The 16,156-nt window shown below is 43.6% G+C and overlaps 1 protein-coding gene across 1 annotated transcript; it reads left to right on the top strand.

Annotated features, from left to right (window-relative positions):
• The first annotated feature begins 336 nt into the window (after positions 1 to 336).
• ift43 (intraflagellar transport 43 homolog (Chlamydomonas)) lies at positions 337 to 14,580 on the top strand. The gene is made up of 9 exons (XM_008282840.1): positions 337 to 411; positions 3,152 to 3,253; positions 5,747 to 5,820; positions 8,190 to 8,225; positions 9,018 to 9,064; positions 12,888 to 12,960; positions 13,728 to 13,803; positions 13,939 to 14,001; positions 14,263 to 14,580. The coding sequence occupies exons 1-9, from the start codon at positions 367 to 369 to the stop codon at positions 14,371 to 14,373; spliced, it is 627 nt and encodes a 208-aa protein (XP_008281062.1). The 5' UTR covers positions 337 to 366; the 3' UTR covers positions 14,374 to 14,580.
• The last annotated feature ends 1,576 nt before the right edge of the window (positions 14,581 to 16,156 follow it).

Genomic DNA, 16,156 nt, shown 5'->3' with positions numbered 1-16,156 from the left:
TTATTTTACATATTGTTGTGGGGTCTTAACCGAATTGTTTTTAATTACTCTGGTACATTTGTATTTTACATACAAGTGTAGGGTCTTAACCATAATATTTAAAATATTCTGGTACATTTCACAATAAATAACACTGCAGGGTGTTAACCTTAATATTTAACTTGTTGGGACAATTGTTAAATACAAACTATTTCTCACTGGGAGAGCACTTTGGCCCGAAAGCTGCTGATTTAAACGTGCTGCATCCAGCAGGCTTGACTGTGAAGGGCACGCGCTGTCCACGTTACCATGGAGAGCGTTGCTACGTGACGCTTCCTGATATCCAGGAAGAGACGCTGGCGCTTAGCTGCAGCAAGGAGGAGAAAAATGGAGGATAACTTTCAGCTCGGAGAGACGGGAGCGGTGAAAAGTGTGAGTGACCTGTTGGAATCTTACTTAACGCACTGAGGAAACAGAGCTTAAGCTAACATTAGCTTTAAGTGCTGTGAGATGAAGCCACAGAGTAACGGTGCACCGAAGCTAGCGTTAGCTATTTAGCTAACAACAGCTAGTGTAAACCCCACTGTTAGCCAGTATGTGACTGAGCTAGCTGTTTAACTCACCGTTTACCAGCAAAGACGCTATCATTTGCCGATTTTGACAGACGGCAGGGGAGGGTTTGTCTACTTGTTCCAGATCAACTGGCGATCAGATCAACTGGCGATATTCAGTCAGCGAGGCAGCTGTTCCAGCGGCAATATAGATTGTAGGTGACTGTGGATACGCCTGTTGAAAAAAAACGTCTATAAACTCTTGCAAAATGTTCTTGCTGTCAGCTTTAACACTGGTTCCACTTATCGCTCGTGCTCTGTTGTGAGTCAAGGTTGTTCAGCCTACAAGTCAAACACAAGGTTTGAAGAGAGCTTCACCCGGTGGAGTCACAGTCTGACCAGATTAACTTGTGATAGTATGCGGTGTCAGTCCGACGGTGAGACAGAAACACGTTCTAGTTTAACTGGCGACCCAAGTTAACTGACGGTGTTTGCTGTATTGACCCTCCAGATGATCCGTTTGCGGATTTATCCGACCAGACCTGTGTGTGCGTGTGACCATAAAGATGCTATATAAAGAAGACCTCGTCGACAAACGTAAACATCACTAGTTAATGAAGCCTATATCCATGTCAGTATCATCTACAGACAGCAAAACCAAACATGCTGACCAAAATAAAAAAAAAAAACACGTATTTTTGAAGTCCGGTGAGAGGATTCGAAACCACGTCGAGAAACCGACGTGCTGGACAGATCTGAACTCTTTCCCTGTCATCATATGATACTGTTTTATTGTGTCGACAGTGAGATTACACAGTCAATGTAAGTCGTTACCTAAACCTACATTTACAATTTTGGATATTAGGATGACCGCTGTTTAGAATAGTCGAGGAGAAAAGATGTTGCAGCGTATTTGGGGGAAAAATGACCAAAATCTGCCTGATACCGTCTCTAGAATCTCCTAAACTACAAGGAACAACAATAACCTCGCACAGCTAAGCAAAATGAGGTGCAACTTACTGAACTAACAAAGTTTTATTGAATGTTTGATCATGTAATGAGGCAGCCCAGACAGAACTAAGTGTGAATGTTTCACCAAAACAAGTTCCCTCGTCATTCTTTCAAGGGGAGATTTTGCTGCATCTGAGGCGTAGCACTGCACACAAGCTTTGTGGCTGGTTTGAAGAAATACAAAGATCAAGACGGAGACATTGTTTTTCCCGATAGCAGAATGATAGTGATGCCAGACCCTTCCACACAGAGCTGTGACAAAGGCCTAGCCGCCGATCCGTTGCTATGTTTTGGTACTTCATTATTTAGAAAGGTCACATTCCTACATATATCACGATAATATCACTGCTGCAAAAATACTGCTGTAAAATGGAAAAATGTCCTTAATGAAAAGCAAAACTTAATGGAGCTTAGGATTTAGCTGCGTGACAAATTACTTTAACTGCAGCTGACAGACTGACTTTGTGTGATAGCTTATTTGTCTGAAGTGTGTGAAAGTTTGCAGTGTTTTACTGTTAGATCCCGACTGACCCCGTCTCCGTAATTTCTAAATATAAGAATTATTCATGTTCCGGATGTGTTGTGCGTAAATGCAGCCACCTCTGTCACTTTGAAGACATCCATATGGGTCCTGCTGCTGTTGGATGCTGCAGGCGTGTAATGAACTCAGAGGAAAAACTAACTAACACCAAACTAAACTTCAGCTCCCGTTAAAACTTTGAAGTCTTTGTGTACGCCTCTCTCAGCTAAAGGCACGCAAGCTGTGGCTCTCTGTGATGTTTATGGACATCCGACTGGCTGCTACCCGAAACATCTAAAGGTGCTTTCACTTGCACCCAGACACTGTAGCTGTATTCTGTCTGAAACTTAGACATCAAACTTTACGGGAAAGAGCTTGACTGATCTCACTGGCCAATGAGATGTCATGGGTGGCCATGTCCCCACCAGGGACCCCTTAGATGTGCCAGTGTGCTGATTAAAATTTCCCTTTTGTGTGTTAAAATATGGAAAATCTATCACAGGGCTACACTTTGAGACAGACAACCAAGCACACTCACATTCACACCTACGGACAATTTGGAATCACCAATTAACCTCAACATGTTTTTGGACCTTGTGGGAGGAAGCTGGAGAACCCGCAGAGAACCCACGCTGCACGGGGAGAACATGGAGACTCCACGCAGAAAGATCCTGGGTGTCCTGCAAAAAACATTTATTTAAAAATGTTGAAAAATAAAAACACTCAACTGTTCTTAATTAGCAGAAAGGCAGTCTTACGGTGCTTTGTTATGTCTAAGTTTCTCTACAGCCAGATGAATACAGAGACACATGAATAATTCTCTTATCATGTGCAAAAGAAGAACGTAAATGAATCCAGTGTGACTTCACAGAATTGAAAGTAATACAGAAGCAAAAGAATGTGGTTGATTTACGCAAATGGAACAACCTGACCTACTGTACTTTGTGTGCATTCAGACAGCATTTGGTCGTCTCATTAGATCTCACAGTAAAAGCAAAGCAAAGACCACAAGTATTCAGTAACCATCGCAATGTCTGGCTTTCAGAAATCTAAATATATTCCCCGTGTTAAAATGATGCACATTTCCCAGGTTGCCAAGTCTGGACGAAGAGCTCGCCTGGCAGCAGACCAGTCGTCGTTTGAAGATTCTCGCTACGTGAGGAAGTCCTCCACCTCTGCTTCGGCAGGAGAGGTACGCGATCACATGACAGCAGACAGATAGCTGCATGTTAGAATTTCACTTTGCTATAAGCGTCATAAACATGCATTTTGATCTTGTCTCATACATGAATCACAGGATGATGACGAGGTAAGTAGCATGAAAACAACAACAATGGCTTTGCATGGCTTCTGCTGCAAATGCTCCAAATATCAACTTTATACCATCCTTTTAGATTATTTTTTACTGTATATGTTTGCTCCAGGATTGAATTTGATATCTGAGTCTGCTGAGAGTCGCCTCTTCTCAAATTACACTCACAGTAGACTCTGCCTGATACACTTGGTATAAAGTTTGAACGGAGCGCTTGTTTATGCAGGTGATGAGACGTTTGAGTTGCCGTTTTTCTACTTCAGCGGGTTTGAAAGCGTAGACACTCCTGAATAGCTGCACTTCATTCATTGCCCTGTATGTGTGTTGGGTCTCATGTGTGTTCCTTAAGTGTTTGAAGTGCTGCTTCATACAAACTCTACAGCCCTTTTAGACTCACAAAACAGTGTAATTGTGCTCTTGTAAATCGTCTGATTCAGTCCCCATGAGTCTACCATGAGTTTTAACAAATCCTCTCTCTAATACTGCCTAATTTTACACGAACCACTTGAAGCCGCTGTAAAGTTTTCTCAGCCGTCACTGCGCCCTGAAATATGTGACATGTAATGGTTCTAAATTTAAATATAGGACCAAATATATAGGAGAAGTCGTATCAGAAACACAACAAATAACTGTACGTCACTGCTGGTTGGCATTTATGGAATCAGTCGCGTCTCCTGTATTGGCGAACTGTAAACCAGCCAACATTCCCAAAGCAAAAAAAAAATCCCAGCAATGCTCTCGCTTTAGGCTAATCTTCCCAAATTAGGCCAACTTCCCTAATGTTCGAACCGATATTCTCGCGCCCTCTTTGACCTTCTGCGGACGTGCAATACATTTTTCCAGCGTGCCGTGCGACTGGGCGTTTTTTTTTCTTTTTCGTCTTCGTTTATCAGCCCTGTCCTCTTCTGCCTAAAATACCCAACTGATTGGTCGCATTCCTGACATCCTTTTAAACAAAGACTCAGTTGCTTTTATGGGCTGATAGGGCTTGGCCACCACAAAATTCCTTGCCCTAGAGACCATCAAAGAATCCTAAATTTAGAAACCACGAGGACTAAGCTAATTGCCTCAACAGCCATAACTATTTTACTACGACTGTGAGGTTCATATTTGGTCATGAGGAATTGCAGGCACGGATTTGTTTTGTTTCTCAGGACACTTATGGTCCTCTCCATTTTTGTTGAGTGAAATAACTGTCGCAGGATGAATTTATTACACTCGAAGACACTTGACCTTATTATCTTGTCTCTCGTGAAAATTGTTCATTTCGGAAATACCCGACATTAAACATCACAGGGATTTCATATCACTTGAAGGATTTTTTTTAACGTTGCTTAGAAAGCCTCAATTGTCATTATTGTAATCCTTTTTGTTCTTATTAAAGAGACAGTTACTAATTACACAAAGTTGAGGGAGCTCGTTCAGCCTCGGCTCTCTCGATTAATGGTAATATACAGTGGAGCAGAGTGGGCTCCCCCTCCCTCTGCCCTGCTTAATGGTGACATTCAGATTTATAAATGGCTTCGGTAAAGGAACCAGCCATGAAAGATTATTTCCTCTTTCATCATAAATGAAAGAAATTCTTCACGAACACTTTGTCCTCTGCAGACCCAATTTAGTAATGAGAAATGTTGTGCCTTTTTTTTTCTCTTTTTTTTTTTCTTTCCCTAATTCATTTGTCTAGTGCCCACCCTTGTGCGCTCTGAGGAATTCATTCATTCAAGTGCCGGTCTCAGGGTCCCGGTCTCAGGATCAAGCTGCATACTGAGTTTACTATTTTAAGAATCAAAGAATTAGAGAGGGAGAGGGTCTTTTTTTTTTTTTCTTTTCGTCTGCATCTATTTTAGGGTCAGAATAGGGCTGTGATTGTTCCCACACTCTGCTCCATATGTTCTGAATAGACGGTACCGACAACTATAATAAACAATTGAGTGACTCCTTGTGGCCCCGTTTGCTGTACGGGGGCCTTTTGGTAGCGCTCACTTTGGCTATCAGCATACCTTTAACTGGACATTAAGCAAACTTTCCCTGCCTTTTACATGATGGCTAAGCTTTAGGTCCTGATTTCCTGCTGAAGACAACAGGGCCCTCTACTGGTGCATTTACACTTTAAAACTCATGAAGACAGGTCTTTACATGCCTCTTGTTTGTGGTAGGTTTTTGCTGTTATAAAGCACAAAATGTGGCCTATTCAGCAGTACATCAAATGTGTATTGTTCTGACACCTACGCCCAACGATTAAAATGACATTTAAAGCAATATCTAAAGCTTTTTTTCCCCCCTTAAGCCTAGTAGTGTTTAGAATGCTTTCAAATAGTATTTATTCATCTTCTAAGTGAATGCATTCAGTGAAGCTACCATGTCTTCTTCCAGGGCCCACCTCCTCCCAAGCCGGCCCGGCGGCAGGGCGGCTGGGCAGAAGAAAGCTCCGGGTCTGGTTCTGCCAAGTACGTATCTTCGCCTTCTTTCCCCTCATCTCCTGTGGCAACAGCGAAAGCGGGGACTGCGAGCTGTGGTCTTGCGTTATGTGTTATTAATGAACTCTCATGCTGTTGAATGAGCTTATTTATCAGTGCATATTTGGCACTCAGGCTGTGAATCAACAAGGTTAGAGGGAGCCTGTCTGAGCAGGCAACTCTCCATTCGTCTTCATCTGCGAGCAAGGCGGTAATTGACATGGTTAATGCATCAGCCACAGGAGGGCACTGTTAGTCAGCTAGCCACTTCATCACAGGGGTTCAAGCCACTTAATCACCCCTTACCACTGCAGTCTGCTCTTTACACAGGGAGCACAACATGGAGAATTCATGAAATATTTGGAACAGATGGAAGGTGTTTGCCAAAAGCTTTCATCTACAACTAACAAATCTAAATCTTAATACTGTACATGACTGACTGAACATAAGACATTTTAATACAGCGCAGAACAGTTTGTTCTTCCACCTGCCACTGTGCTTCTTTTCCTTCGGTCCCAGCGGAGGTGAGAGCGTAGGAGATGCATTGGAGTGAACAGGCGGAGTCAATTGTGCTTATTTGCGTAGTTTACTGCACCGTTAGTGCAAGCAGGGAAAACAGCAAACTCAATAGATCTTTCCTTTCTCACAGAAGGTCAGCGTGTCGCTTCTCCGCTTTTGCGTAACCCAGCTTGATTCCCAGTCTCAAAGTGATTGAAATACAGGAGGTGTAAAAGGGGTTTGCACGTGCATTGATCCTCTCTGAAACAAAGTAAGTAATGGTCCCCCCTGGAACCGGCAAGGACTTTTCCCTTCAATGTCACCCCTCATGCTCAATCACCACTGCCCTCCTCCCACTAATCCCAGCGCAGAAATCCCAGGATTTGTCGATCTATCACTTCTAATTGACACTAAATGATCTGTCAGTTTATTGATGAACCTTTGAAACCAGGTTGTCACAATATATTTTATCCCTAACAACTTTTTCCAGACAGTTTTACCATGTCTATCGCTTTGCCTTACATGAGTCTTAATCAAGGGGCCTGTAATGTGTCTTAAGTGTCGCCACCCCCGCCCCCCAGACAGGACACAGTCCAAGGGCAGGCAGGTAGGCTCCCTCGGCTCCTCTCTGCCTTTGCCTGGTTGGACTCTGGTACCTCCGGAGCTGTTGGTCTGGCCTCGTGCAAAAGAGAGACAAAGCACGACGAGTAAACATTATTAGCTAACAGATGATTGGCTCATTATGCTTCATATTAATCTATCATTTTATTTACCACAGAAAGCAGATGATTCATTAATGAATTTCCACTTTTTAAAAAAATATACAATTACATGTCTGTATGTATTCAGATAGAAGGCTTGATATGTGGATTTTTGCTCTATTTTTTTTGTGCTGATGAGTTTGTTTGCTGGATTGAAATGTGAAACAAAAGCCAGTTTTAGTTATATAGTTAATTAACCACATATTTTCTTCAATGGTTTTACAATTTACAGCGTACAATGTTCGCTATCCTTATAATTTAAATAAAAAATCTCTTATAATTCCCCTGGGATAAAAAAAAAAAAAAAAAAGGACGTACCTTCAGGAACTTTTATGTCCCTTATAGTGAATTAAAAGTAAGGATTTGAGCTCCTGTGAAGGCAGGGCCACTGACATACCAGATTTAATTTATTTTCCCAGCTTGTTTCCCAACAGTGGGGCTGATTTATTATAATAACCTCCTCTTATTACATGAGTATTAGATAAATACATATTTTATTAATGAATTTATTTTACATCTATGAACGCTTGGGTTTTGCAAGTGGCAAAGAATTCAAATAACATCAATGGAAAAACAAATGGCAGCACTGAATGATTTTACTTTTATCACCAGTAGGGGGCACTACTCAACCAGGAGAACTAGCAAAAGTATTTTTGCTCCATGAAAAAAGGATCAGAAGTTGTTGTTAATAATCATTTTTAAAGTACTTCTCAAAAAAAAAATACAAAAATCATTCACACATTTGTTGTATTTTGATGTGTTTAAATGCTTCATATTGCATTAATAACGTGGTGTTATTTCTGGTTCTTTGATACCTGCCTTTCCATAAAAAGACAGCGTGTGCTAAAAATGCTGTGTTGAGGTAAAAAAGTGTCAAACGCAGTATTTCGGGGTCTGGCAGGCCCTCTTCACGCTGAGCTGAGTAAACAGAGAGAACGCTTAAAATAGTCATCTAGCAGGACAACAAAGCTGAGAAAACAGAGAGGAGGTGAGAAGACATCTGTTGTGGGCTGCAGCTATTAGACACAGATGAAGAAAACGTGTCTGACAGGAAGTGCGTTATTTAATTTGTCTAAAAGTTTCCTCTCTGCTCATATACAGATCTTCAAGAAGACCTGCAGCCGAGGACCTGGAAGAGTAAGTCACACACCTCTTTTATATTTTTATTGAATTTGATGGCGGTTACATTTTTTTTTTGTGTGTATGCATAAAAACAGGTCAGTTTAAATGTTTCGCAGTAAAGTGGCGCCGCTCTTCTAGATCGTCCTTGGTTGCTACTAATCCTCGCCTTCCAAGAACAGTCACTTAACATGATTAAAAAAAACCCAGCGTGACTGAGTTGCCGTCACTTTTATTGCTGTTTTCCTGTTATTCGGGATTTTTCCTCACCTTGCCTCCCATCATTCTGTGACTAGAATAGACATCACCAACGGGAGAGGCAGGTAGAGGACGTGGTCGTCTGTGTTTTACTCTTCATCGCAGCTGGAGCTCGGTGCCTGCATGGCTGTAGCGAGACAGAGGCTTGGTGTGAAACTGATGATGCTACCTGACAGAAAAGTCCCTTACGTTGTGCTTCTGTCACAGTCGTCTCGTCTCAGTCATACTTATTCAGACCGCGACTCCAGCTGGGTTTTGCTTTTTCAAAAAAAAAAAATCCTCAGAGGTGATCTTGTCTAGGGCCGGCGTGTGGCGGGCGGGTCACAGCAGAGTCTTGTAGCGCCTTTGTCAGAGGCTGCCGTTCTGAAGCTCGAGTCAGGGAGTAGAAAAACCGAGCAAGTGCCCCACGTAGCATGAGAAAGAACAAAAACAGGCCCATCATCAAAGCAAAGTCTCGGAGCCAACTCACTCACTCCCTCTGATGACCTCACCGTCAGGCTGGGTTTTCAAAGCGTTAAATAATTCATTCTCTCACACTTCCTGTTTCTACAGCCGCCGCCTGCGACCACAAACTCCCCAGGGATTAGATGATGAAGGAGGTAAGAGCACCCTTGCAATCCCCCACACTGTGTGTCTCCTCACGGGCAAAGAGGAGCCCTCCAGTGCCTCCCTGGCACATTCATCCTCTGAAAGTAGAGCAGATAAGCAGGCAGTCAGATCATCGCTTTTCACTGATGCTCAAACCATATTTCTCCATGGATCCACGCGCTGCCTTTGACCACTGAGCGCGTGGCAACGTATACGCACGGCCCTTCTGATGAACATGACAAGTGAATATGTTCATTTAATAGCGGTTGGATTCAGAGCTGATGGAGAGCGACACAGATAGTTGCAAACACACACACACACACACTCACGTACACACACACACACACACCAAGTGTCAGACAGGTGCTGCTGAATACAGATCTCGTGGTCACCAGGCTGCTTTGACTGAGCGACCTGAGGGCTCAACAAACAATGTTCGGACCGAGGGGGGGAATTTCAGCAAGGTGCTGCCGAAGATAATTGTTCTATTTTGCAGCGCAAAGCAGGCGAAGGAAATTGTTCAAATAGCCTCAGTAAAGATCTGTTAGCATGCACTGCTCACTTCCCATACTGAACAACCAGCAGACAGCAGTGCCCGAGAGCTTATTGTGTAATACAGTTTATGAATAAATTAGCAAAGGAAATCTTTGATCTCAGGCCTTTTTTTTTTGTGTGTGTGCTGTAACTTTGTTTAAAACTCTTTAGCTTAAATTGTGTAAATTCGGGACTTTGCAATAAATTATAATAAGAACAGGAAGAAGAAGAAAAATTATTTATACAACTTAAAACAAGGCTATAAAAATTATGATTTAGAATAAATGGGAAACACTGAAATTCATGTTCACCCCATAAAACCAAATGGCTGTTTATTGATTTATTGAAACTTTCATTTATATTTATCAAACTTCTTATCAGTCATTTATTATGATTGTTTTCTCGTGGGAATTGTGACCTGTGCAGAGATTTTGTCACATTATTAAAGGCACAGACTGTAAACAATAATATTAAATGTCACTCAGGCTTGATCTTAATTTTACATTTTTGCTCAAATGTTGTATTTTGACACTGTGTTTTATTTGCAGGTGGAAAAAAGGGAAATTTTAAAAAGTAGAAATGTTTTCCACAATTGCATTAATAAAAAAGAATGAATTGTAAATTTAAACTGCAGGGTTTAAGGTACAGTAAATGTTTTATATCTATATATAAATATATATAAACACACAGACACACATAATGTCAGCACACTGGCTAAAATGGCCAGTTGAGCAGTCCGGAGGTTTCGTTCTCTCGCAGTTAATGCCGCCGGAAAGATTATTACTCTGTGGAGGGAGACCTCTTAATACAGAGCTGCAGGCAGGGGCATTGGAAATTACAGTGCTGAGGGTTAGTGAGATAGCCCCTGCGATCTTGATTATGTCCCCAACCCTTATCCCTTATGTCCACTGGCTACAAGCACAGAGAGAGACACACAGAGGGAGAAGGCTGGCCCAGTCCCTCTGCTCCCATCTCCCTATCAGCTTGCCCCCCACAGCCTCCTGCTGGCCACTTAAAATAGCACCAGTATCGCATGTCCCACTGTCTTACTCCTGGACTGTGATGTGTTAGAATATTGTCCCATAAGCTTTTCAAATGGATTCTGTGCCTAGGTAATCATTTGACCGAACCCCTGCGCAGATTATAGGAGCCCAAGCGATGTGGAGAAACGTCCTGCTCTCCAAAGTCGCTGACTGGCATGTGCCTGCCGGGAGTATGTCTACATCCACAGCAAATTATCCCCTTTTGATATTTACATGCTCCAGCGAGGAAGCCGGACGTGACCGTGTAATAAGGATACGCGTGGCCTGCTCGCTGCCAGACAAAAGCCACCTTGATACACGTCCAGCTGAGCGGAGGAAGTCGGCGTGGGTAATGTGCACCGCTGCCGAGGGGAGAGCTCCTCCTGATGGAGTTGCCCTTTTGCGTCGGAAGAAAACACTGGCTTGTTTGCAGCTGCTTTTATGCCCTGCTTGACCTCCAGTAATAGGTTGAATTTGAAGCTCATTTAAAAATGTTGTTCCTTTTTTTCCCCACTTAATAATCAGCTTTGCATATAGACAACATATGCCTCTGAGCTTCACACTCAACCCTCATGAAGTGTGTTAATAGTGCATTACTGGCTGGAATGAGAAAGGGAGTGTGTGGACAGATAGACAACTCAGGAAGCTGTTTGCAGAGCCGGACGGCAAAGCTTTTTGATGTCATTGCACTAAGACCATTAAATTTGATTGGGGGTCCAGGGGGGACGGATTCTGCTGAACGCTGTGCTTTGTAAATGAGAGGACAAAGTGTCACCGGGGCCTCATGAATATGAAATACCCGCGCCCGCATTTATTTGGATATCAGAAACACAGATGAATCTTGTCAGCGGCTAAACGAGCGTGGCATTTTTAATTTGGTTTAATTAAAAAAGAGAAAGAAATAAGTTATCAGCAGAAGGTGAGGTTTTGGTATCGAGGTTTAGGTTCTGACCAAGTCGTTCTCAGAATTCTTCATCCATCTCAGATATATATGTTCGGAATCAAAATATTTTCACCTCCTTCTATCAAAGATCGAAGTTTCTTCAACTCGAGTTTATTTTCAGGGGTTATTTTGAAGGAATGGTGACACAGATGCCAAGATATTTCCTCACATCAGATGCAGACTTCCATCTCCTCACCTCTATTTAGCTCCTCTATTGACTTTCCCCTCAGGGTGCAGTACTGTGGTTAGAGATTACTGACAACCCTCTTCATGCAGTCCAGCTCTCTTTTTCTCTCGCTATCTGTCTGTTCCTCTCTCTCTCTTGCTTCCACTCCTTCTCTCTCTGTCTCTGTCACTGTCAACGCTCAGCTGTAGAGCTAATAAGCTTGTGCAGTCTGCTGCCCCACCACAAAATATGGTTCAGGAAAGTCACATCACACCCAAAATGAGGACACCTGTGAAGCCTGTAACATTTTTGGCAGCTGTCTGTATTACACAGAAATGTATGTTGTTGTATCTTCTTCATCTACACTGTACCCCTTTGACAATAAATGCCAGCATGCAGAATCATATTTATTATAAAATCTCTGCAAAGACTTCTAAGCCTGTGTGTTTATCTTATTTCCACCCAGCTCTTCTACAATCCCTTATTATCCCGCTCTTATTTCCCTTCCCTAATATGTCCATCTGAAAAATGCTGTGAAAGTTTGCCCTGTCCTTCTTGGGAGTGGAGCCATCCTCTGTCCTGTTGCGTTTTGCCAATTAAAGTGGGTTCCCACTGTTTGAGCAGCGGGCTGGCGGCTCCTGGCACTGCAGCCCCTGCCAGGCCGCACTGTGACTTCCGACCCCACACAGATGGGCCCGCAAGCAAATACTCTTGCACATGGCTGGATGCCGCCCCAGTCGGAGTGGCAGAGTGGACATGGAGGTCGGCCTACCGGCCACTGCAGGTCCTGGGGGTGGGCGGCACTGACAGGGCCCAAATGCTAAGGTAGCAGGGGGTGCTTTCTGGGGAGCCCCTGGCCAGCGCCCCTCTCACAGCGGGATGAGCTGCCGCCTTGCCTCCTGAATATTCATGGCCGCATGGCTATTGTGACAGGGCAGCTCTTATGAGGATGTAGCAAGCAAGAGGGAGGGGAGGAAGTGCCACACAGATATGGTCACACATACACATGGCTTCACAAACACACACACCTCTAGCAGCCGCACACAGGGGATCCACTGTATTTTAATCAGTAGTTTTGCATCGGTAGGCAAATGACAGAGCAGTCATTTGATTTTCTCTAAATTTTTCACACTTCTCCAAATAAGGTGGTCTCTGTTTTTGGTTTCTAGATATTCCGGTGATTCCAGATCTGGAAGAAGTGCAGGAGGAAGATCTCACCATGCAGATTGCCGCTCCACCAAGGTAGTGAAGTCCTTAAGCTCATTAGTTCAGCAGTTTGTCCTTATCACTCTGGATTCATTCACACACAGTGCATCCCACACCCCCGTGTGACAGTTAACCTCTGTCAATGCACAGGACAATGGATCAGTCGCCTACTCCGGTGACTGTGATGTTACCTGTCCTCCATTCATGCCATTGTGGAGTGCCTTGCTTTATTGGGCTGAAATGGAGAAATAACAGTTGGGTGTGATTTATGCAACTCTGTTACCAGGGTCCTTACTAACCGGGCCCTTTGATTTACAGGGCAGTGAGAGACACGCCGACATGTGTCGAATATGTAGCAAGGCTATGACAGCGGTGGAGGTTATTAGGCTGGGGCTTGCTCTCTGTGCGAGATAATATCCACATTGAACTCATTGCGGGGGCAATGTAGCGTGTAATGTGCAGTAAGTAGGACTGGCATGCACTGCTAGGCCCCGGCCACTTTGAGAGCCCCCCCACTTAATTCCGACCCACAGATAAGCAGCTGGGTTTCAATTTGAAGCGTTTAACACTTGGCAACCATCTCCTGCTCTCTGTGGTCTTTGCTTGAAGTCTTGGAGCTTAATTGTGCACAAACTTCAAACTTATCTAAGAGCACTTCTCAGTCTCACTTTGCACGCGGTGTGAAATCAGTGTTTTTTCTCTGCGACGTGTTGTTTTGACTCAAATGCGGGTTTGTTTTCAGCACAAGTGTCGCAAAAAACCTGTTTTTCCTCAACTCCTCTGACTTCCTGTCCCTCTGCTAGCATCCAGGTGAACCGGGTGATGACATACAGAGATCTGGACAATGATCTGAAGTATTACTCTGCATTCCAGACCTTAGTAAGTCAAGGACATTTATTTTTATATATTTGATATGCTCAAGTCTCGTCTCCTCAAGGTGGTCCATTTAGTGTTGCAACCAGCATCACCTCTGTTTGTGCACACTAAGTGAATTTCGCTGCACTCTTTCTTCAGGACGGGGAGATTGACTTGAAGCTCCTCACCAAGGTTTTAGCACCGGAGCAGGAGGTGAAAGAGGTGAGTGAGTTTTTAGTAAATATAGCTTGTGAGCTCCCAGCAAAGGCCTGTCCAGCTGTTTCTGGAGCACCAGGGGAGGTTGCCACTGTTTCTCCCAGGTAATCAAGATTTATGATGTGTACATTAACACCCTCTGCTCTCCTTCCCCCATTCTCCTCTCTTTGCTCCCTCTGCTCCCCATGCTCTCTTTCTTGGTGTGCCTCCCTCTGGCTCTCTAATTCTTCTTTTCTCCTTCTCTTCTGTCTCTCTCTTGCTTTGCAGGATGATGTGAGCTGGGACTGGGATCATCTGTTTACAGAGGTGTCCTCAGAGCTGCTGATGGAATGGGATCAAGGAGATAGTGAGGAGCTGGCTGCATTGCCTGTAACATGAGCAGGAGGAGGAGGTTTGAACTGAGACTTTAAATGGCTCCAGTGGGAAAGGTGTGTGGATGTCCATTACACAGAAGGACCAGAAACTTTGGTTATATTAACTTTAAATACTGTTGTTAACCAGAATCTATATTTTCTAAAGTGTGTGTACAGCATTTCTTGAATTTTCTAAATAAAGTTCTCTGCTCAGGGAACAGTTTCGTGTCTTTTCCTGTCTTTGTTCAGTTTTTTTTCTTTTAAATTTCCCTCCATTTTGTTTGTTGGTTTTACCTTAAACAGCCAAAAGGCAAACTGATTTTACTCGTAAAGCCTCTCTGAACATAGCAGTTCCAGATAAAAATGCCCTCTCTGTACTGCCAGTATTATCAACACCCTCATACAAGTCCAAGGTTGATAATCAGCTAAGCTGAAATCCAGTTGATTGTGTTCAAATTAACATTCCTCATTAAAGCCTACAACCTTATTGTTATTGACTGTGCCATTGACTTTATCTTCCAGCTCTTCGATAGGAGCAACCCCTTCTTCACTATTATCTCAAATGCATTGAACAGTGTTCGTATTGACACCTGGGGGATTAGCATACATTATACCTTTTTACTGGATAAAGAAGAATGGATGTAAGTCTGGAACAAGACAGCAGAGTATCAGGTGTGTACTCTTTGATGTGAAAAAACAAATTCCTCACAACAATGAGATAACAGAATGTAGAGCAAGCAGGCCAGACCTGTGCAAAGGAAACGTTTCCATGTCTCAATTTAAAATGACATGTGTTCTAATCCACTGCTGCCGTGTATGAATTACGTTGTATACCGTGGTTTTAACATGTGCTGGTCATGTGTATCAGCATTCAGTTTTGTCTTTGGTTCATGTGTGTGAATATAGATGCAGGCCTCCAAAGTCAGGGCAGGTCTATTAGGGAAACAGCTGTAACATTTACAGATTGTGATTAGGTTTATTTCTGAGGCCCAGAGCAGTCTCAGGACATTTGGAGATGCACAGAAAAGTCCTCAAGGACACACACAAGCCACGCATCTAACAGCTCAATCACTGCCCATCACAAATAGATCCAGATTTTTTTTTTTTATTTGGAAGGCCTTGAATCAACTTCATCAAGTGTAACACCTCAGGACGGAGCGATCACACAGGATATTTGTGCTCAGAATATTGTGTGTGTGGCAGAATATTTGAGCCCCGGTGCTCAAATTCAGTGAGTGATCTCTGTTTGTTTCCCTATCAGACATACAAATGCACACTTTTTTACCGCCTCCACAATTGGCTTATTTAGCCAGACTTAATGAATTCTGCCCATATGCCCTGAGCAGCTGCTATGTTGCCCCTTCCTCCCGCCCCCGCCGAGCTGCGAAGTGCCCATCCATGTAGAGACAACCTCTAGCTGTCTCTCTGGAGAAGGCTAAGCCTGCCACTCCTCTGCTGGCAGCCAGCCGGTGCTGTCTGAGGTGGACTGCGGACGGGCCGAGGACTCAGATTAGGGCCCAGTGATCACGGGTTGTGGCCGGCCTCAAATGATTGGCCCAACCGTCTGTGGATCAGAGAGGGGATTAGAGCGAGAGAGAGATCCAGAGACGCTGTTTGGCATGTGCTTGCATCCAGCTTCTCAAAGTGACCTCTCTCTACTGCCTCATCCTGCTGCTCTCTTCTCTTCCTTTATTCTCCCCGTGCTCTCTCTCGGCGTATGCAGTATATCCTGATGCTGCAGCGAGGCTAAGAATGACCTTTCGGTGTCTCGGTGCAGTGAATTCAATCACATCAAAACAACTACAATG

The sequence above is a fragment of the Stegastes partitus genome, unplaced genomic scaffold (genome assembly GCF_000690725.1).
Source record: "Stegastes partitus isolate 25-593 unplaced genomic scaffold, Stegastes_partitus-1.0.2 Scaffold8, whole genome shotgun sequence".
Lineage (NCBI taxonomy): Eukaryota > Metazoa > Chordata > Actinopteri > Pomacentridae > Stegastes > Stegastes partitus.
Note: the sequence above shows the minus strand (reverse complement) of the source record. Positions and strands in the feature narration are given on the sequence as shown.